This window comes from Rana temporaria, chromosome 2 (assembly GCF_905171775.1).
Source record: "Rana temporaria chromosome 2, aRanTem1.1, whole genome shotgun sequence".
Taxonomy (NCBI): domain Eukaryota; kingdom Metazoa; phylum Chordata; class Amphibia; order Anura; family Ranidae; genus Rana; species Rana temporaria.
Genome location: NC_053490.1, coordinates 58,401,930 through 58,426,436, shown reverse-complemented (window position 1 = coordinate 58,426,436; position 24,507 = coordinate 58,401,930). Strand labels below are relative to the sequence as shown.

The window sequence follows — 24,507 nt, the reverse complement described above, 5'->3', positions numbered from 1 at the left end:
TGTCATTTAATTGTTTTGGGGACTTTCTCAACTGAGTCTTGGCTGTTTATCCAGGATTTGGTTGACTAATAAGCTGTTACAAGACTCTCCTCTTGATTAAGTAAAATCTGAGAGAGCTAATCAATCTGCCTTGTGTCAGTGTGCTATTTAAAGGTATACACAACATGTCTGAACCTAGAGTGTCAGGAGGGCTGGAAAGTTCACAGGGTCAAGGTGGCGCAGGCAAAGATGCAATTCTAAGCAACCCCCAAGGGGCAGTGCTACATACATATAAGGGAGATTTTTCTTTTGTTTACCTTCTGTTGGAAGGAATATAATTTCTGCATTTTGTACATATTCTGTTTTAAGTCCCAACGGTCAGATAAGCTGAGGCTTGAAGTGCAGTGTCCTGGAGGACAGGATGCCCCCCTCAGGAATGTAACCTGTTAAGCCAGGCTCCAAGCTGTCTGCGAGATCCTTTTGATTAGCCCCTCCGCAGACAAAGGGAAGTGCAATTGCCAACATAATTGCAATGATCAAAAGGCCATTAAACTGTTGGAGATGATATGGACAATACTGCCCCCAGTGATCAAGTATGGAAGGGCGGAAGGGCAGTCAGTAATACGGAGGATGGTCCCGGGGATGCAACGATTGGGCCAAAGGCAAATGGGCTGGCAATGGGAGGGAGTTTGAATGAGGTATGACTGAGGTTCTTTAAAACAGGACGGTTTTGAATGAGAGAGTTCTCTTTCCATCCGGAGCTCAGCCAGCAAGGACTTTACCCAGAGGAGGGGATAACTATCGTTCATTATTAGTATTATCGTTATAGGCTTTATAGATATCTGCTGTTAGTATATGACATTCCTACTTTTAAAGGAAATAAATGTAACTTGTTTTACTCAAATGCGTCTGTCTTTATAGCTAGCATAATAGCATTAGGCCTACCATACTATTTTATATTAGTTAATAAAGGGACATACAAATACAATGAATACATAGATGCAATAGCTTTATATTATAAGTTAAAGTAGAGTGTATTTTATTGCATCGCGTTTAACGCCTTCCAAAGGTATTACATTTTCTGTCTATCCAGTTCTAAGATTTACCCCATTCCGCCACACGGCCCAGCCTGGAGATCTCTCTGCTGCAGGTTAATTAACAATTACAAATTTTGTTGGTCCTCCAGTCCTTGTCTAGATGGTGAGAGGAGAAGCATCACAGTGATGAGCTCATCTCTCTCACCCTGGTCCCTCCTCCTGCTTCTTCTTTTCCCAGTCTCAGCTCTGCTGTACAAGGATTGCAGAAGGCTAATGAGTCAAATTCAGGTGTTTACACTGCTTGCATTTAAAAAAAACATGTTTTAATGATGTAGTAATAAATACAGGGACACATTAATTTGTAACTCTTATATACAGGTATGCCTGGAGTTCGGTGGTTCTGAATGTAAAAAGAAAAAAAAAGAAAATCACGCCAAAACCAATATTCCCAGCTTTGTTTGAAATCGTATAAAAAGTCTTGTGCCCTGTTACAGATAACTCCTCTGTTTTAAAAAACTATACATCTTTTGAATCCGATCTCCTGAGGATTTCCAAGCCTGAGTAGTTCATGTTCCTGCAACCATCATTAAAAAATAACAAGCTTCTCTTGGGGCCTGTAACATCCTATCCGGTACAGCCAAACATAATTGTTTTTTTATATAGCTATGGGTGTTTTGAGCCCTAGTTTATCTTCACTAAATTGCAGTTACTCCCCATAAAGGCTGGATTAGGACATGCCTACCATATACAGTATGTAAACCATTCCCATGTTCGAGCCGGGCTCGACAATGTTTTAAGACACTATGAAAAATGTCTTGCTCATCATTATTTTATATACAGTGTATAACTTTTTAAAACTGCATGCAGTAATAAATGCTTCTGAGTGGTAAAAGCTGAATAAACTTCAAAAAGTTTTGGCAAATATTAAATGGTTAAATAGAAAATTAGAATACAAGTTTCTCTTATACACTACTAAAGGCTCTTATTAGGCTTCATGTACATGGGACGTTGTTCAACCTCTCCTGAACCATTTAACTTGACAGCTAGAAACCGGCGTCTAAAAACGTCCGTCTAGCTGTGTTTAAATGCCGCGTTTAGCTGCGTTTGCGTCTAGAAGCGTTTGAAAATTTGACACAACATTCTCTTTATAGTTTATAGGGCAGGAACCTGTCAGGAGAGTACCTATGGGAACACACAGCATTAATTGGGAGACTTTGGGGTTGATTTACTAAAGGCAAGTAGACTGTGCAGTTGCGCAAGAGCTTAATAAATGAGGTAAGGCTTCACTTTGCAAAGAGTACCCTATCAAGTGCAAGAAAAAAAAAGAAAAAAATTTTTTTTTGCTTGCACGAGATTGGATGATGGAAGTCAGCAGAGTTTCTGTTCATTTACTAAGCTCTGGAGCAACTGCAAAGTGCACAGTAGATAAGACATATAGAGCCGTGACTTGGCCCTACCCCCACCCTCTCATTGGCTCACTGACTGTGATCGACAGCAGTGGGAAGCAGTGGTCTCCCACTGCTGTCTCAGCCAATGAGGAGGGAGAGTCCTGGGATCACTGGATCGGCGGGAGCTCAGGTAAGGATTGGGGGGGGGGCGATGCACACAGAAGATTACACAAAGGTAAAAAACCTTCAAACTTTACAACCACTTTAATGCTTTCCTGGACCCTGTAGAGCTGTAACAGAAAAAAGTTTGGTGACCTGTTTTTTTACCTAAACTTAGAACCTATTCACACGACTGTAAAAAAAAGCGCATTTACAACAGATTTTTTTTTTTACGGAATTGAATGCAGCTGCATTGTTTTCAATTGAGGCATTAACACAGGTGCGTAAAAATGCACTGCCTTCAGATCTGTAAAACAAAATAAAAAAATCTGCATCTGAGGACTTATGTATACACGTATACCATTGAAACCACATTCCTTGCCTTAACCACTTAAGGACCGCCTAAAGCCGATATACGTCGACAGAATATCACGGCTGGGCACAGGCACGTACCTGTACGTCGCCTTTAAGAGCCCAGCCGTGGGTTGCGCACGCAGGCGACCTGGTCCGAAGCTCCGTGACCACGGGACCCGCAGACCCGATCGCCGCCAGTGTCCCGCGATCGGTCACAGGAGCTGAAGAACGAGGAGAGGTGTGTATAAACCAAAAATGTGTCAAAAGTGTCCGATGTGTCAGCCATAATGTCGCAGTCATGAAAAAAAATCGCTGATCGCCGCCATTACTAGTAAGAAAAAATTATTAATAAAAAATGCCATAAAACTATCCCCTATTTTGTAAACGCTATAACTTTTGCGCAAACCAATCAATAAACGCTATACATGCGATTTTTTTTAACCAAAATTAAGTAGAAAAATACGTATCAGCCTAAACTGAGGAAAAAAAATGTTTTTTATACATTTTTTCGACGATATTTATTATAGCAAAAAGTTAAAAATATTGCATTTTTTTCAAAATTGTCGCTCTATTTTTGTTTATAGCGCAAAAAATAAAAACCGCAGAGGTGATCAAATACCACCAAAAGAAATCTCTATTTGTGGGAAAAAAAAGACGCCAATTTTGTTTGGGAGCCACGTCGCACAACGCAATTGTTAGTTAAAGCGACGCAGAGTCGAATCGCAAAAAGGGGCAAGGTCCTTAACCTGCATAATGGTCCGGGTCTTAAGTGGTTAAAGAGGAACTACAGTCTGCAGCTCTGATTGGCCCTCTTATGACTCATCCCCCTCCCTTCCTGGCAAACTCTCACGAGAGTGAGAGAGAGAGCTGTGCATGATGTCATAAGCCTAGGCTAATGACCAGACAATCAGTGGCGTCACTAGGGTTGGTGTCACCTGGTGCAGTAAAACATGGTGTCACCCCCCCATCTAGGCTGCCCAGCACCATGCAGGCAGCGCACAGTCACAGGTCGCACCCCAAACTAGCCCCTGTAAATGATAGTATAGGGCGGTATAGTGGCAGGTTAGGGTAGTATAGGGTGATATAGTGGCAGGTTGGGGGTGGTATATGGCAGATTAGGATGGTATAGTAGCAGGTTGGAGTGGTATATGGCAGATTAGGGTGGTACAGGGCAGGTTAAGGCGGTATGGGGCAGGTTGGGGTGTTATAGGCAAGTTAGGGTGGCACAGGGCAGGTTGAGGTGGTATAGGGCAAGTAGGGGTGGCATAGGGCAAGTTGGGGTGGCAAAAGGCAGGTTGGGGTGGTGCAGGGCAAGTTAGGGTGGCATAGGACAGGTTGGGGTGGTAGAGGGAAAGTTAGGGTGCTACAAGAAAATTAGGGTGGGAAAGTGTAGGTTGGGGTGGTATAGGGCAGGTTGGGGTGGCATGGGGCAAGATGGGGTGACATGGGGCAAGATGGGGTGGCACAGGGCAGTCTGGGGTGGTATATGGCAGGTTGGGATGGTTTAGGGCAGGTTGGGGTAGGTTGGGGTGGCACAGGGCAGGCTGGGGTGACACAGGGCAGGCTGTGTGGTATAGGGCAGGCTGGGGTGCTATAGTGCAGGTTGGGGTGGCACAGGGCAGGCTGGGGTTACACAGGGCAGGCTGTGTGGTATAGGGCAGGCTAGGGTGGTATAGGGCAGGTTGGGGTGGCACTGGGCAGGCTTGGGTGACACAGCTAAATATATACAGTGAGGAAAATAAGTATTTGAACACCCTGCTATTTTGCAAGTTCTCCCACTTGGAAATCATGGAGGGGTCTGAAATTGTTATCGTAGGTGCATGTCCACTGTGAGAGACATAATCAAAAAAAAAAAATCCAGAAATCACAATGTATGATTTTTTTTAACTATTTATTTGTATGATACAGCTGCAAATAAGTATTTGAACACCTGAGAAAATCAATGTTAATATTTGGTACAGTAGCCTTTGTTTGCAATTACAGAGGTCAAACGTTTCTTGTAGTTTTTCACCAGGTTTGCACACACTGGAGGAGGGATTTTGGCCCACTCCTCCACACAGATCTTCTCTAGATCAGTCAGGTTTCTGGGCTGTCGCTGAGAAACACGGAGTTTGAGCTCCCTCCAAAGATTCTCTATTGGGTTTAGGTCTGGAGACTGGCTAGGCCACGCCAGAACCTTGATATGCTTCTTACAGAGCCACTCCTTGGTTATCCTGGCTGTGTGCTTCGGGTCATTGTCATGTTAGAAGACCCAGCCTTGACCCATCTTCAAAGCTCTAACTGAGGGAAGGAGGTTGTTGCCCAAAATCTCGCAATACATGGCCCCGGTCATCCTCTCCTTAATACAGTGCAGTCGCCCTGTCCCATGTGCAGAAAAACACCCCCAAAGCATGATGCTACCACCCCCATGCTTCACAGTAGGGATGGTGTTCTTGGGATGGTACTCATCATTCTTCTTCCTCCAAACACGGTTAGTGGAATTATGACCAAAAAGTTCTATTTTGGTCTCATCTGACCACATGACTTTCTCCCATGACTCCTCTGGATCATCCAAATGGTCATTGGCAAACTTAAGACGGGCCTTGACATGTGCTGGTTTAAGCAGGGGAACCTTCCGTGCCATGCATGATTTCAAACCATGACGTCTTAGTGTATTACCAACAGTAACCTTGGAAACGGTGGTCCCAGCTCTTTTCAGGTCATTGACCAGCTCCTCCCTTGTAGTCCTGGGCTGATTTCTCACCTTTCTTAGGATCATTGAGACCCCACGAGGTGAGATTTTGCATGGAGCCCCAGTCCGAGGGAGATTGACAGTCATGTTTAGCTTCTTCCATTTTCTAATGATTGCTCCAACAGTGGACCTTTTTTCACCAAGCTGCTTGGCAATTTCCCCGTAGCCCTTTCCAGCCTTGTGGAGGTGTACAATTTTGTCTCTAGTGTCTTTGGACAGCTCTTTGGTCTTGGCCATGTTAGTAGTTGGATTCTTACTGATTGAATGGGGTGGACAGGTGTCTTTATGCAGCTAATGACCTCAAACAGGTGCATCTAATTTAGGATAATAAATGGAGTGGAGGTGGACATTTTAAAGGCAGACTAACAGGTCTTTGAGGGTCAGAATTCTAGCTGATAGACAGGTGTTCAAATACTTATTTGCAGCTGTATCATACAAATAAATAGTTAAAAAATCATAAATTGTGATTTCTGGAATTTTTTTTTTTGATTATGTCTCTCATAGTGGACATGCACCTACGATGACAATTTCAGACCCCTCCATGATTTCCAAGTGGGAGAACTTGCAAAATAGCAGGGTGTTCAAATACTTATTTTCCTCACTGTATATATATATATATATATATATATATATATATATATATATATATATATATGGCTGTGTCGGGCTTGGGCCGGCGGTGGACACCAGGACACCCCCTCGCAAGCTGAGTGTCACCCTTCACTAGTTTACTTCCCTCCCGCCTGTACTGTACTCACACCTGTTCCGGGAGTCAGGAGAGGAGACGAGGACAGCGTCACAGCATGCAGCCGCGCCACCCTGGCGGAGATGGATAGTGTAGTGAGTGACATCATCATGTCTGCAGTGTGAGATGTGACAGGCTCACTGGCTCACTAGGGAGAAGGGAGAAGGAGACGCACGCACACCAGGCATGGCCGCGGCGCTGGAGGTGTTGTTCCAGCGGAGTGACCAGGGTCAGCTGTAAAAAAAAAATACCAGGGCTTTCCTCACCCTCGGGAGAGTCGGGATGGTGTCACCCCTCTAGCGGGTGTCACCCGGGTGCGGACCGCACCCCCCGCACCCCCCTAACAAGGCCTCTGCAGACAATAAACAGAAAGTGGGCTGTATTACGTAAATACTGGCAGAAAAAATATGTTTTACTATCCAAAGTTAAAACAACAAGAGCAGAAGATTTAATAGATGGAAAGTTTGAAAAATTAATGAAGGTCCACTTTAATGATCAGTCAATTTTTACCACTGTGTTATGACCATGTGTCTGAGGCCTTGGGTTTTAAAGTGTGAAGCCCCATACACACTATCAGTTTTCCTGCAGGTTTTTCTCTTCAGGTTTACCAAAACCATGTAGTGCAAGGGCCTGCCTGATTGCATACAAATTGAAACTCTAAGGCCGTGTACAGACGACCAAACATGTACGATGAAACCGGTCCGCCGGACCGTTTTCACCGTACATGTCTGCCCGGGGATTTCTGTATGGTGGCTGTACTCAGCATCATACAGAAATCCGCGCGTAAACAATACACGGGGCGTGGCCGCGCCGTCGCCGCGACGATGACGCGGCGACGTGAGCGGCCCTGCCAGTTCAATGCTTCCACGCATGCGTCAAAGTCATTCGATGCATGCGAGGTATGGCGGGCGCTCGGACATGTACGGTAGGTCTGTACAGACGACCAAACATGTCCGAGCGGACAGGATTCCAGCGGGCTGTTTTAAAACAAGGAAAAAAATTAGTTGCGCTAAACCATAGGTGAATATAAATTATTAAAGTGAATAATAAAAAATAAATTGATATAAATAATGTCCATAAAGTCCAATGGGCAAAAAATTGTAGTGAAAGTTCACATCAAGTGAATTGATGAATGAAAATATACAACGTGACTAGCAAACATAGATCCTCCACCGGTGAAATGGATAAATATATGATTATGCGCTTACCAGAAGGGCAAGCAAACAAGGCTTGCAGCTGGAACCCCCAGCTAGGGTCTTTATCAGGAACTGCCACTGACACTCTAGATGGTAATCCTCCAATTGTGTGGATAGGTTCAAAATCCAAGGTACATGAAAGAAATATATATCATATAGTGATGTACCGCAGATGTATCGAGTTGTAGTAGCACACCAAGGAAAAGCCACCACCGATAGGTATCACCAAATAAGGGGGACTCTTACCAGACATATAAAAACAGAACGCTTGTGGCCAAACCCAGCCAGGGCCTTTAAAAAGATTGCCTCCAATTCACCAGCCAGAGCAACAGGGACTCTTACAAGCAGCCACAGCGATGTATATCACCAAAAGAAAATGAAATCCACATAGTGATGTACCGTAGATAATACACTTTTTAAAACAAGTCCAGAAATATTTGCCCGCTGGAAAAAGGCCCGGCGGGCAAATGTATGCTGGAATCCTGTCCGCTCGGGCCTACACACGACCGAACATGTCTGCTGAAACTGGTCCGTGGACCAGTTTCAGCAGACATGTTCAGTCGTGTGTACGGCCCATTAAGGTTTGACCTCATATTAGATGGTTTTGGTAAACCTGAAGACAAAAACCTGCAGGAAAACTTATAGTGTGTATGGGGCTTAAGTGGAAAAGTTAAACGTTAATTAAGAGTTCTTCTATGGGTAAATCATTGCTTGGATTTGTGTTACAGGTTAGATCATGGTATTTCAACCAGGGTTCTATGGAACCCTAGGTTTTCATTCAGAGGTTGTTAGGGGTTCCTTGAACAATGAGAAATGTCTGCTTCTCAGATAAGTTCCCACTGACACCATGGATCTTTTTAGCTATCTGTAATTCTTTCCAATGTGTACAAGTTTAAGGAGCTTTGTAGATACAGTATTTTTTAGCAGGGGTTCCCTAAAACCAGAAAACTATTGCAAGGGTTCCTCTGTGTTAAAAAGATTGTGAAAGGCTTGGTTAGATGCTACACAGAGGACACATTTGTTCAGATTTTTATTTAATTTTGTTTTCGGCGATTAAGCCCAGTGCCAAAAACAAGTGTTCCAGGGTCCTAGCACTGTACTAATCATTCTGCCCGAAAGAGCATTTTTTTGTATGTTAGCTAGTTTGAAAAAGTAGGCTTTGCATGTCACAACCATATAGGCATTAGATGAAGATCTAATTTCTGTGGTCTTGGGGGGTGTAAATATTCGATAGGGCATAGAACGATGCAGTACCCTCAAAGATGAAGTTGTTTTTAACGTTAAAGTTTGATATTTGGGACTATGTTCTGCAAACCATATGCAGCCAGGCACTTGGAGCGTTAGAGGATATCACTCAGCCCAATTAAAATGTAAGAACTTTAACCTCACACTACAAATTTTCAGCTCATAAATCAATTTAATTGGCCATTTCTTTTGTAGCGCTGCAGATTATACTGTAACATGTGGAATGGTGCTGTAAAAAATATGATCACATATTGTATGTTTTATTCGCTACTATTTCTGTGCTTCAGAGACATTTTAATATGGCGCTTTGAGGTATCTGGAATATGGACAAAATTCTTCAAAGAGATGTGTATGAAATTAATAAAAAGTCTAAGAAAAAAAGCAAAAATGCAAGTACAAAGTTCCCTAACCGCTTGCCGACCAGCCGCCGTCATTATACTGCGGCAGGTCGGCAAGTTCTCACGAGCCGTCATAGCTGTACGTCGGCCCTTTAAGCAGAGTTAGCAGATAGCTAGGAACAATGATCTGTCTTCTCCTCTAGTCAGTCCCTTCCCCCTACAGTTAGAACACACCGAGGGAACACAGTTAACCCCTTGATCTCCCTCTAGTGTTAACCCCTTCCCTGCCAATGACATTTATACAGTAATCAGTGCATTTTTATAGCACAAAAAAGTGTTTGATCTGTCCGCCACAATGTCGTAGTCCCGATAAAAATCCCAGATCACCGCCATTACTAGTAAAAATAATAATAATAATAAAAATGTCATAAATGTTTCCCATAGTTTATAGACTCTATAACTTTTGCCAAAAACAATCAATATACGCTTATTGCGATTTTTATTACCAAAAAATATGAAGAATAGATATTGACCAAAACTAATGAAGAATATGGATTTTTAAAAACTTTTTTGGGTATAATTATTATAGCAAAAAGTAAAAAATATTGTTATTTTTTTCAAAATGTTCGCTCTTTTTTTGTTTATAGCACAAAAAAATTAAAACCGCAAAGGTGATCAAATACCAACAAAAGAAAGCTCTATTTGTGGGGAAAAAAGAACGTAAATTTTGTTTGGAAACCACATCCCACGACCGCGAAATTGTCAGTTAAAGCAACGCAGTGCCGAATCGCAAAAAGTGGCCCGGTCATTTGGCAGCCAAATGGTCTGGGGCTGAAGTGGTTAAGATCAATTCAGACTTATAATTATTATCTGATCACGATATATAGTAGTCTATGGACATCCTCTAACTGATATTGCTTCAGATGTCATCCAAAAAGTTGATAATTTTAGTGTCAAAAGTCGGCGGCGCACCAATTCGGACGGCGCCGTTGCCGGCAATAGCCGCTGATTTAGAATGCGATATGACATGCTAAATCGCTGCAATGTGAACCTAGGTAAAAGGGATGCAGACCCCACAGCTTTCCTAATTAGTGCTCTGCAGCTGCCACAGCTGACTGATAATTATGAAACCATAAATTAGACCCACTCGGCACAGAGGCACAAACAGTGATTTCTTCAGATTAACAAAAGGTAGGAATCTGCAAAAAAGGTTGTAATGATCCTTGCAATGTACATAGGGGAATGTTTTTTTCTCAACAAAAGTGGAGTTACACTTTTAAGTTAAAAAAAAAATGTAAAAGTTATAGTTGCACCCACAAACTTAAAGGGTTACTAAAGGAAAAAATGTTTTTTCTTTAAAATAACAAACTTGTTATACTTACCTCCACTGTGCAGTTCGTTTTGCACAGAGTGGCCCCGATTCACGTCTTCTGGGGTCCCTCGGCGGCTGTCTCTGGTCCTCCCCACAAGAACTCATCACATTCATGCGAGAGAGCTCGCATGGTGATGAGTCCTTGCGGGCGTGCTCCTGTGATACAGCGAGCGGCCATAGCCGCTCACTGTATCACTCGGTCCCGCCCCTCAGGACCCTGTGTTCCCTTTGTGTTTAAGTGCTATTGTGACAAGCACTGCGCAGAGCAATGTAGTCCTACCACTCCATCCACACCCATTTAAGCTGGATTAACATTTTTTACTTTTTATTTATTTTCCTGGAGTTCTGGTTTAAGAACCATTAGCCTTTCTTTGGCAGTATCTCATATTACCTCCACACCCCATCTTTCTCTGGCTTCCATTGACTAGCATTCCAGGGAACAAGTCATATCAGAACTGGTTTAGCGCACTTTGCTTGTGGCCTTATTAAATACACCAAACAGTATCAAGATATATCTAAAGCCAAATTATTATATTTAGTTTTGGATAGAAAATGGCTAAAATCTGTGATAATTTTTTGTTTTCTTTTATGCTGTATTTATCCTACTGGGGAGACTTTCCTTTAATCCTGTCTTGAGACGATAGGAAGTAAGGTGAGATTTCTACTAAAGATGTGATACCATCTCATTTACAGTTGTCACAGTAACAAATGTCCTTGCAGCAAGTTGTCCCCTCTATTTCTGATCCAGTGACTCAAAATGTAAGATTCTCTCAGACAGTGATCACCAGGACAAATAGGGAAGCTGAAAACATTGCAGAAATTCAAACTTTCCTAAACGCTCAAAAACTAGTATCATTACAAGTTCAAAGCAATGTATCATTTGAGAAACCTTAAACATATAATAGAGTAATTTAGCAGCTTGCTGGATATTTAATCTCTTTGATTGATTTTCAGGTATGACTTTGTGGAGGTGGAAGAGTCTTCGGAAACAAGCTCTGTTATACGAGGCCGGTGGTGTGGAAATAAAGAGGCTCCCCCGAGACTGACATCTAAAAGAAATCGAATAAAAATCACATTTAAATCAGATGACCATTTTGTGGCTAAGCCTGGCTTCAAAGTTTGCTACTCACTTGTGGTAAGTTACTATTTTCAATTCTCAGGTAGCAAACATTTTGGAGCATGATATTTATTGTCTAACAAAGTTTTAAATCCTTTGTAGTATAACGTTAATATTGCTAAGCACCTTTGAAAGAAGTCCAGCTGTCATGATTAAATGCTAGACATGTGCATTCGTTTTCGTCCGAATGCATTTTTGTCTGAATTTCAGGTATTTATTTAAACGAAAAGGAGCGCACAGAATACAAAAACCGAAAGATCCGACATAAACAAATGCTTTATTTTCATTTTTGTTGGTCGAATGTGCCTAACCTTAACTCTATTAGTCCAAGATTATTCTACATAGAGAGAAAAGATTTGACACTATAGAGAGAAAAGATTCGACATTATAGAGAGAAAAGATTCGACATTACAGAGAGAAAAGATCGCAGCTGGAATTGGGTGGGGGAAGTAAATTAAAAATAACGATGCTGATGAATGTTATTGGCTGATTGTAACCAAAGAGGAGGAGCAGTAAAATAGCTAGAACTAACTTGACAATTCAACATGAACGACGAAGATTCGACAAAGCATCAAAAAACATACAAACGTTGAATCTGTCATGGAAGGCTTATGGTGTCTGTTGATAGTTCAAAGAAGATTCGACGGAGCAGCTAAACTGTACGACGCTGCAATAATATATTTCTGGTCAAATGCTCGGCCCATAGGCTATAGAAAAATTCTAATGTTGGTTGACTAGTAATAATAATTAATAAATATAATTATTACTAGTCATACAACATTAGAATTGTACTATAGCTTGTAGGAGGAACATTTGACCGGAAAAGTATGATTGCAGCGTCGCACAGTTTCGCTGCTCCGTCGAATCTTCTTTGAACATTCGACAGACACCATAAGCCTTCAATGACAGATTCAACTTTAATTCGTTCGGATTTTCAGACGCATGCAATTTCCAACGAAAAACAAAATAAATAAAAACGAATTTCGGGAGTAACTAAATACATTTATTTTTCAGACGAAACAAAATATTTCAGTGTGCACATGTCTATTAAATGCTTTAAAAGTCCTTTTTCTTTCATAAACTTGAATATCTGTGCCTACTTTGAACACAGTGCTGATGTCCCTAGGCTCTTCCGGTGACACTATGCTATTATGTGCAACCAACAGTACAACTACACCTCCCATAATCCCTATTGCCAATAGTGGACAAGTGGACTGAGGGGTTGAAGGAGGGGGCTGATCATGTCCCTGAAATGATCATCTTGATATGTACTGCTGCAATCCAGCCATAGGGGTTTAGTGTTGATTTCAATGGTAGCGTGTCAATGTTGTCATCCCATCAATGGAAGTGACTGAACAGCTGGATTTCTGTGGCATGTTCTGTGATTTATGGATGTTTTTTTCCTCCCCCACTTCTATGCACCTTACTATCAAATGCAAGCTTTCATGACATGTTAGGTTTATTTTGTAGGCATCATCCAATACTAGATCTGAGAATCACTTATTTATACAGAAATCTACAGTGCTATGAAATTTATCTCCTTGACACTTATGAGTGGTGTAAGCTGTTGTTCAACGTTAGGATTTAGTGACCAGGACTTAGGAGGATTATTGTGAGAGTCGTAGAAAAAAGTTGCTGGCATGATTTACACTCAATGTGCTCATAGCATAATGGTGGAAAAAATATTGCGCTCATTCAGTGGGTGTCAAGCAGGCAACTATGAATGTTATACAACATTAAACAAGATAAGTAATAAAAAGAAAGCTGCGCTAGTGAAAATTGAAAAAATATATAGTGACCTATATATAGAATATAAACACATACACATGTATGCAATATGGTGACCTATACATAGAATATAAACACATACACATGTATGCAATAATGTCAAAAATACGATATAACGATCTAAATGAAAAGAGTGACTCTATAAATGTATAAAGAATACACAAAGTGAACCAGTGACGTGTGACTTTACATATAAAGTCCAATAGATGAATGAATATTCAAGCTTATAATCTGAGTGAAAGAAATCCACGGCATCCAGAAACGTGAGGATAGGAAAGCACCTTCACCTTAGTAGACACTGCCTCTTACCAGCTAAACGTGATCTCTTATCACAGGAGATCACACAGGAGATCACAATCGCATGTAATGCTGGAAGTCTCCACACAAATCTAAAAGATTAATTGATTGATCGCAGATTTAACACAACAAAAATTGGTTAAAGGAAATGTGTAGTGGTTTTGTACATATGTTCTTAATTTATTATGGTCTAGTTTAAACATGTAAATAATACAAATACATCTTCCTTTTCCAGTCTAATAAATATTAAAGACTAACTCCATGTTTTAGTGAACTTTAAATAGTTAATTTGGACCAAGCTGGACCAAGTTTAATGCATGAACTTTTTTTTCGGTAATGATAAATTTATGTACTGTTGATCGGTTCCTTGGCACATTTGTCTTGTTTTGTACTGTAAATGCTGCTTGCATGGTACTAATTTTGGGTTCACAGCAATTGTACCTAGAAAATAGTACTTTTTTTCTGAATGGTTCTACTATATTAGACTATACAGTATCTCTGCTATAAACCAGTGACTTTGGATGCATACTACATTGCTCTTGGGTAATAAGGTTGAGAAAGGCTGGTTTAGACATTAAGGACATTTAGAGAAGCTTTAGATATTATATTATTTTCCACCTTGAAAGCCCTATGTCAAGACGCTTGTGGCTCCGAAAATAGTTGTAATGATGATTGATATAGCATACAATGGGCCATACAAGTGCTGAATCAATCTTTACCATTATGTTATTGCTTTTTAATGTTCCCCTTTACAAAAGCCAATATTTGCAAGTACATCCATGTGCACCACACCTTATCTCAGATATATTTTAATACATTATGTGGCCAACATTTAGTTAACGCCTGACCATTACACATATGAGCTGTTTCAAAACCATGGTTATGACTATGGAGTTACACCTGGAAGTAGCCCCTGGGGTACAGATATTGTTGGTTTAGGACTCATGGCCTATTTTATTAGAGCATGAATTGTTTACCTGGAGCTCTCTGTGGAGGTATAATACAAAGCAAAGATAAAATACAGTAACGATTGATAGAAGGGATTTATTATTCCCATAAATTGTTCTGGTTGGAAACTGTTACGAAACACAAGTCATCATTATATCAATAAGAGTTTAATGCTAAGGGTTTGAAATTGTCATACGAGATTGTTCCATTTTCTGCTGTCGATTTTCTGATTCAGTTATTTATTGGTAAATTAGCTTTTGAAAAGCATACAAGTATGAAGTATTTTCGCAGACTCAATTAGGTTGTGTGGATTTGCAGATCTGGCCATCATCTCAATTTATCAATCATCTTGATATAAGAGGCTGGTTACAATTGTATTTATATCGCAGACTGCTGTGCCTTGCACTTCACAGTGTAATGAAAAAATAAGCAATGTTTTGAATGTCATTGTCGTGTAGCATTCTATGATTCGGTTGGGTGTATAATGCCTATAAAGGAATGGAATTTTTGTTAGCAATAAACCATATTAAATAAATCGTATTTACAGGACCATATAAACAGTTGATAGTATGGTCAATCTGGCATTTTCCCAAAGAGCTGATATTTATGAGAATACTTGTGCGTTGCTGGGTGATCCAAAACTCTGTGTTAATCAGAAGCGCAAAAAATTATCAGTACAACAGTACAAAACAAAAAAGGTCAATGTGAAGACTGTAGTAACCTATAGCATCAGGGCTCTATGATTAGGTTTGAGTAGGGGGACGAAACATATTAGTGGAAGGATTATATCAGTGTAGGGTTTATAACTGTGCATGCACTGAACAATAACGTTTAGGTTACCCATTGGAAATGGTGTGCAACTCCAGCACTTTGCTAAATGGCGTTTGAGAGAAACGAACCCCGACTACCTGCAAGCTGAAGATCAGGATTGCAGAGGAACATCTTTCATGAGTAACCTATAGCATCAGTCAGATTTTTACTTTGCTGTGGTCAGATTAGTTATGAGGTGACTACTAAGTGCTATGGTTTACTGCACTTTAAACATTGTACTCACTGTACTGCCTTGCTGAATAAGCCTTTACATCACTATGAAACTTGATTACATTTATAACTGTGGACCATTAGGTATTTTTTATGAGGCCTCGTACACACGGACAAGGAACTCGACGGGCGAAACACATCGTTTTGCTCGTCGAGTTCCTTGTGAAGCCACCGAGGATCTCGGCAAGCCAAATTTTCACATTCCCGTCAAGGAAATAGAGAACATCTCTTTTTGGCCCGACGAGATCCTCGTCGGTTTCCTCGTTGAAAAGTGTACACACGACCAGTTTCCTCTGCAAAAAAAAAAACCCAGCAAGCTTCTTGCTGGTTTTTGCCGAGAAACTCGGCCGTGTGTACGAGGCCTGACTGTGCTGCTATTTAATTGCAGTCCCATCTTGACTGATGCCAAGGGTTTAGGTTTCAACAGAGGGCTAAATCAAAGCAAAAAAGAAAAGGTTTCTGAAGTATGAAAACTGCAAACTATGTCCCCCTCAACACATAACCTAACCCCCAAGGGAGCCTTAAAGCTTTCCAACACTACAAAACATTTTCTTCTGCACAATTCCTTTGCCTTGCACTGAGAACACTTGCTCCAAAAGCACACAGTGCTGCTGAAAAAAGGAAGATATTATTGTTAAGACCCCAAGGGCCTTAAAACGATAAAGACATCATGATGCTTGTTTCAAATGACTCAGTAGAGCTGTGATATCTGCTATCGCTGATTCTAAACTACTTATTTTTTCCCACTTTTCTTGTTATCAAAAGCTTACAATAGTTTCCTAACTGTTTCTCATTTAAAGGGCAATACAAAAAACATAAAACGATCAGTGCAAAAGCCAAGCCTACACTTATTAGCTTCTAATTGCCTGGTAGAGGTCTAATATATGTAAGGAGATCCAAACAGTCCTTGGGAGAATTACAAACTCAGGCCCATGGATGATGGAGTTGCAAAGAGGCAAAACTCAGAGTCTCATTTAAAGGGACTGTCCCTTTTTGGAACTGTATCGTTCTATCTGCCTATCCTCCTCAGTTGTCCCTCTTTTCTGGTTTCATATAGAGACCTCCATTTAAAAAAAAAAAACAAAAACACTATTCAATCCCTTCCTGAACCCTCCTTGCTGCCCTTTAATTGGGTCTTAAAGTGTAACTTTACTTTACCAATCAACATTGATTATTTTTAATCCTCATGCTGCTAGTGTTAGTAATTAGATAGGAAAGTATATCAAATTTACTTGTTTGAACCTTTAGTTTTTACATTTCTTCACTTACTTCCTGGATTCTTGCCTAGGAAAATTATATCATACATCCCAGGAATTTTCAGGAGGGGAGGAGAGGAGGAGGAGGGCTTTTATCAGCTAAGCACACCCTCCTGTGGCCATGCTTGAGCTAAGGACAGGTGGATTCCAGGAAGTAAATGCTACAAACAATTTTTGTGCCCTTACTCAAGATGGCCACAGCCAGAAATGCCAGGGGGTGTTTTTCAAATTTCTCAACACATTTAACAACTTACAAACTGGAAGATTTACCCCCTTAATGACCAGGCCATTTTTTGCGATACGGCACTGCGTCGCTCTAACTGACAATTGCGCGGTCTTGCGATGTTGTACCCAAACAAAATTGAAGTCCTTTTTTCCCCCACAAATAGAGATTTTGGTGGTATTTGATCATCTCTGCAGGTTTTTATTTTTTGCGCTATAAACAAAAAAAGAGCGACAATTTTGAAAAAGGAAAAAATATATTTTTAACTTTTTGCCGTAATAAATATCCAAAAATAAATAAATGTCTTCATCAGTTTGGGCCAATAGGTATTCTTCTACATGTTTTTAGTGAAAAAATCGCAATAAGTGTATATTGGCTGGTTTGCACAAAAGTTATAGCGTCTACAAAATAGGGGTTAGATTTATGGCATTTTTTTTACTAGTAGTGGTGGCGAGCTGCGATTTTTTGCGGGACTGCTAAATTGCGGCGGACAGATCGGACACTTCTGACACTTTTTTGGGACCATTGACATTTATACAGCGATCAGTTCTATAAAAATGCACTGATTATGTAAAAATGACACTGGCAGGGGAGGGGTTTACACTAGGGGGCATTCAAGGGGTTAAATGTGTTCCCTTGGAGGTGTTTCTAACTGTGGGGGGATGGGACTGAATGGAGGAGAGAGAGATCGCTTTTCCTAATCACTAGGAACAGCAGATCTCTCCTCCCCTGTCAGAATGGTTATCTGTCTGTTTACATTGACAGATCCCCATTCTGTCTCTTTCCCGCGATTGAGGGTGGCCGGCGGATATCGTGACCGCCGGCCACGCACACGGGTCCCCATACAGGTGCAGCGGCTCTTAAAGAAGCTGACGTACAGCTGCACCGTTTTGCAGGAACGAGCCGTCCTGCCGCCGTATAATGGCAAATGGTTAATAAAGACATGGATGGATGGGGGAGTTTGCTTTGAATATTAAAAATGAATTAAATAGTGTTTTTGGTTTGTGCTGTTCATATGTAGTGAAGGTTCGCTTTAATGCCAGGATGCTGGACAGACTTTCCAGTCACGTGATCACTGTGATTGGCTGTCACAGTGATCACATGATCCCCTCCCGACAAGGAGCTGTCTGTAACAGTTCGGTCACTATATTGGAAGCGCATTCTCAGCACAGAAACATTAGCCACCATGGACGCATATGTGCTGCATGCGGGTGTTAAAGCCCACATATGTGTTACATGGTCGGCAAGAGGTTAACTAGCAAAAGTGTTATATTACACTGATCATGTCATGAGTAAGCCCTAAATCTGCATGAAACTTGTCGACTCTCCTTGCACCCCATGCTTATATATGCCTTAATTTGCCTGTATGTATGATTGCTTTCAATAAATTGGAATTTCACAGAGTGCAGCCATCCAGATTTTTTGTGCATTCTGTTATATACACTGACACTTTCATCCAGCCTCTAAAATCCTGCATTTGTTATTTTGGAAAGTCAGTATAAAGTAACAACAATGGAAAGGAGCATTTGCTTTTTTGTGACCAATGCTTTAATAATTTTTTTGCATTTCAATTCTTAATGATCTGTGCAACAAAGAACAAGACAGGGATGTGTCTTTTAGCTACATACTTTGAGAGATAGGTGTCCCTTTTTCTTATCTGAAACATTTGTTAGGTATGGTCAGGGCCGGACTTACCATTGGGCTTGACTGGGCTCAAGCCCATGGGCTCCGCCCAATAGGGGGCCCCCTTTTTAAATATATATATATATATATATATATATATATATATATATATATATTTTTAGGGGTCCGGAGGTCCCCAGGGCCCCAGACGGCAACCCCCCCCCCCCCCCCCTTTTTTTCTTTTTTTTTTATAAAAATTTATTTTTTTATATATATATATATATATATATATATATATATATATTTTTTTTTTTGATGATGATTATTATTATTATTATTATTATTATTATTATTATTATTAAAGGGCCCAGGGGTCTCCAGGGCCCCCGGATGGCAACACACCTTTTTTTGTTTATAAAAAAATTACATTTTTTATATATATATTTTTTTATTAAAGGGCTCAGAGGTCCCCAGGGGCCCAGAGGCAACCTCCCTTTTTTTATGTATTTTTTATAAATGTTTATTTTTTTTTTTTTTTTATTAAAGGGCCCAGAGGTTTATTTTTTATTTTTATTAAAGGAAGGGCCCAGAGGTCCCCAGGGCCCTGGATGGCTACCCCTCTTTTTATATATATATATATATATATATATATATATATATATATATATATATATATATATATATATATATATATATTTTTTTTTTCTTTATTTCTTCTTTTTTTTGTAAAGGCCCCACCGCTTCTCAATTTGCGGCAGCCCTCCCGCTTCTCAATTTCAGGCGGCAGCACCCCCCCGCCCCGGTTCTCTGCTCCAGGGGGCCCATGCCTTAAGCTGTGTAAGGAGCCCCAAAATTCCTGATGGCAGCCCTGCGCATACCTCCCAACACGCACGGATTCTGCGGGACTTTCCCACACAGACAGCTTCTTCCCGCAGTCCCGCAAAAGGGTTAATTTTCCTGCACTGCAAGAGGAGGCAGCACGGAAGCAGGAGGAACCGGAGCGGTGTGTGGAGGACTGTGGCTGCTGAAGGGAAGAAAGCCGAGAGCCGGGCTAATGACAGTCTGTGGCCCCGGCTGTTGGCACAGGTGAGGCCCCGTACACACGGTCGGACAAAACCAATGGGAATGGTCCGACGGACCGTTTTTATCGGTTCACCTCTGAAGTGGCCGTACGGCCTGATATGTGTACACACCGTCAGTCCAAAATCCGATCGGGTCAGAACGCGGTGATGTCAAACACACGACGTGCTGAATAAAATGAAGTTCAATGCTTCCAAGCATGCGTCGAATTGATTCTGAGCATGCACGGGTTTTGTACCGATGCTTTTCTGTACTAACCATCGGTTTGGTCCAATGGGGCAGCGGTCCATCGGTTTGGTTTTGAAGCATGTTTTAAAATTTTGGACCGAAGGAAAACAGACCGATAGCCTATACACAGGGTCGGTTTGGTCCGATGTAAATGAACAACTTCAGTTCATTCTCATTGGACCAAACTGACCGTGTGTACGGGGCCTGAGAGGCACTACCCCCCCCCCCCCCGCTCAACAACTTTAATGTGCCCCCCCGCTCAACAACTTTAATGCGCCCCCCCCGCTCAACAACTTCAATTCCCCCGCGCTCAACAACTTCGATCCCCCCCAATTCTCGGCTCCAGGGGGCCCCTTCAACACTCAAGCCCAGGGGCCCCCACCACCCTAAGTCCTGCCCTGGGTATGGTACAGTGATGTTACAACATATTACCGTGTGCCTGTTTATTTGAGTTTGAGAACTCAGTATGTAATTTCTATCCAAAAATTAGTTATTTGATGTAGCTTTGATAATATATAAGCATAAATTGGTTTACTGGCATTCATAGCTCCCCATCTGTCCCTGATTTCGAGGGACTGTCCCTCTGTCCCTCATTCCTCCTGGTTTGTCCCTCATTTTGGTCTGATCTATATAGATGTATATAAAATGCACTTTTTATTTTTCAAAAAGTGTTTCCCAGTGCTAAACCTTTCATCCAAATTCTAAATTGCTGCATTTGTAAACTTTAAAAGCCAATAAAAATGAATAGTAGTGGTAAAAAAAAAGCCCTTGTGGATTTAATTAACCTTTATTTTTGGTTAATTCTCCTTTAAGGGGGTGTGACAGGGGGCGTATCCTATGCCTACATATGTTTGCAAGTAGGTGTCCCTTATTCCCATGTCAAAATGTTGGGAGGTTTGGGCAATGACCTTTGGGCATCTAAATTTCATATCAGTTTATAGTGTAATACGGGATACCTGTTTAGTAGTAGGAAAGCTATGGTAGTAAAGTGTGTGGTACGACTTTTTGTGTCAAATTTTAGTAAACTTGATGTGCTCAGAAATAACTGTATCCCGTTTGTGTTCATGTGGCTATGTGTATGCATAGTTTTCTTTCAGTCCTGAGGTTCTGGGATTAAAAAAATCACACAAGAGACAGTACATAAATCTGGTATGTTCTTGTTTGTGTGGACCTCCCGCGACTGCTTTGGTTTATTTCCACGATACAAAACACGTTGGTGGTAGGAAGAAAATTAGCAACTCACATAAAGTAAGACGAATTATGCTTTTTATGGTTCTCAAAAAAGATTTCCAGCTGGGGAGGGCACCAATGAAACTGGAAGCAGCATGTGTGGATCGTTAAAGCAAAGGCAAGGAAAGGAATTGGTGAAACAGCAAGTGATGTTGGGGGGGCAACATGTTTCAAAGACGACTCCTCTTTTTTAAGCCAGCTATTTCCTGTCCTCACCTGTGCTCCATCGATCAAAATGTGCTGCTTCCTGTACTAAGGCTGCATGGTTACCCCAGCTACCAAACTCCTCTCGATGCAGCAGCAGCAGCTCCATCTTGGGATCCTGGATGCCTCTTTCTCCCAGCTGCAGATGCACCAATGACTGTAATGCATGAGATCATCCACACACTGTGAGTTGCCAATTATTGTGTGCCATGTCCACTTCTCCACCTTGCTGCACTTAGATTGGATCACCCTTGCTGTCTCCCTTACCTATTGCAGATGTAATCCAGAACATGTCCAGTGTATCCATTGTGACAGTTTCCCTGGTATCCTCCCCAGCTGGAAATCATTTTTTTTTTAGAACCATAATAAGCATAGTTCGTCTTTCTCTATATAAGTTGCTAATTGCCTACCTTTAACCACTTGCCAACTGCCTAACGTACATTTATGTCGGCAGAATGGCAAGGGCAGGCAAAGCAACGTACCTGTATGTTGCTTCAAACTGCCGCCTAGCGGGCGCATGTGTGGAGCAAGCTCCGTGCCCACGGGACTCGCGGACTTGATGTCCGCCAGTGTCCCGCGATCATGTCACAGAGCAGCAGAACAGGGAGATGCCTATGTAAACAAGGCATTTCCCTGTTCTGCCTAGTGATAGGACACTGATCTGTCATCGGGAGCAGTAATTACTGTCGTGTCACTTGTAGCCCAGCCCCCACACAGTTATAATCACTCCCTAGGACACACTTGACCCCTTCCTAGCCCCCTAGTGGTTAATCCCTTCCCTACCAGTGTCATTTACACAGTAATCAATGCATTTTTAAAGCACTGATTGCTGTATAAATGACAATGGTCCCAAAATAGTGTCAAAAGTGTTCGATGTATCCGCCGCAATATAGCAGTCATGATAAAAATCGCTGATCGTCACCATTACTAGTAAAAAAAAAATTATAATAAAAATGCCAAAAAACTATCCCCTATTTTGTAGACGCTATAACTTTTGCGCAAACCAATCAATATACGCTTATTGCGATTTTTTTTACCAAAAATGTGTGGAAGAATAAATATCGGCCTAAACTGAGGAAAACATTTGTTTATTTTTATAAATTTTTTGGGGATATTTATTTTAGCAAAAAGTAAAAAATATTGCTTTTCTTTCAAAATTTACGCTATTTTTTTGTTCATAGAAAAAAATAAAAACCACAGAGGTGATCAAATACCACCAAAAGAAAGCTCTATTTGTGGGAAAAAAAGGACGTCAATTTTGCTTGGGTACAAATTCGTACGACCATGCAATAGTCAGTTAAAGCAACACAGTGCTGAATCGCAAAAATGGCCCGGTCATTGGGCAGCCAATTCCTCCGGGGCTGATTAATAAATGTTTACACACCCACTACACTTAGTCTGTATACTTTGCTCTTTTTGTCTGATTGCCACTTAGAGATCGCTTCAGTCCCTCAGAAGTACTGGGTTAAGTGTTCTGGATTGGATTCCTCAGCGGTTTCTAAAGCTGTAGGATTTGTCCTGAGGATTTTGTCTATACTATACTTTCCTTCAATGTAGTTTGTTTCAACCTAGGCTGCACCCATTGTGCCATATTGACAATTTTTATACCTGCTGATTAAGCACTCTTATACACAGCTCAACTCTCCAAGAAGCCCTGACAGTTTAACCCAACATAGTTTTACTTCTTATGTGCTGTACATGGTCCACTGGTCATTTGAAGTGTAGAAGAACAATAATCTTTCCAGCCTTATGCCTGCTATGAAGGCTGATAGCTAAATGAGGAACATGAAGAAGAAAAGGGAGAGGTCTAGGAGTAAACTATCTAGCTCCAACATGCAGGGAAACTGGATTATACCATTAACAGACATAGAAATAACAAGCTGTGATTACACTAAATTGCTACTAGATGTCAGCACCAAGATATTAATACATACACTAACGAAAACAAAGCAACAGTAATGGATACACAATAACTCTACAAGAACAATGGGGATGATGTGAATGTTTCTGTGTACAGTTCTGCACAGCACAATATAAACATATAATATAAATGGGGCACTGTTTAAAATTGTAGTAAAAAAAATTGGTGGCATTTAAAATATCTGTATCCCTATTTGTAACAAAAAAAAATTGTTTAAGCATTTGTTAAAGTGGAACCTTCCTATCCTTTACAGCTAAATAAGTTGCCATCTTAGGGGCAGATCCACAAAAGAATTACGCCGGCGTATCTAGTGATACGCCGCGTAATTTTAAAGTTCCCGCAAAAAATGCGCCAGCCGGACGTATGTTGGTGGATCGCCGTAACTAGCTAATTTGCATACTCGACACGGAATTCGACGGAAACGACACCTAACGGCTGGCGGAAAAAGATACGACGGCATCTGGGATGGATCCGACAGGCGTACGTCTTAGTACGCCGTCGGATCTTAGGTGCATTTTTTTCCGCCAGCCGTTAGGTGTCGTTTGCGTCGAATTCCGCGTCAAGTATGCAAATTAGCTAGTTACGGCGATCCACGAACGTACGTCCGGCCGGCGCATTTTTTTACGCCGTTTGCGTTCGACTTTTTCCGGCGTATAGTTAAAGCTGCTATATGGTGGCGTACTCAATGTTAAGTTTGGCCGTCGTCCCCGCGTCGAAATTTGAATTTTGTACGTCGTTTGCGTAACTCGTTCGCGAATAGGGATTTGCGTAAAATGACGTCACCGTCGTAAGCATTGGCTTGTTCCGGTTTAATTTCGAGCATGCGCACTGGCATACACCCACGGACGGCGCATGCGCCGTTAAAAAAAAACGTTGTTTACGTCGGGTCACGACGTATTTACATAAAACACGCCCCCATTACATCCATTTGAATTCCGCGCCCTTAAGCCGCCAAAGATACACTACGCCGCCGTAACTTACGGCGCAAATTCTTTGAGGATTCAAAA

At 41.3% G+C, this 24,507-nt stretch overlaps 1 protein-coding gene across 1 annotated transcript in view; it reads left to right on the top strand.

Moving 5' to 3' along the window:
- PDGFD (platelet derived growth factor D) overlaps window positions 1-24,507 on the top strand; it is a 368,901-nt gene that overhangs the window by 170,878 nt on the left and 173,516 nt on the right. The window contains exon 3 of the mRNA XM_040340228.1: window positions 11,499-11,679. Within this exon, the coding sequence (XP_040196162.1) occupies window positions 11,499-11,679 (181 nt within the window). The remainder of the gene's footprint in view (window positions 1-11,498; window positions 11,680-24,507) is intronic.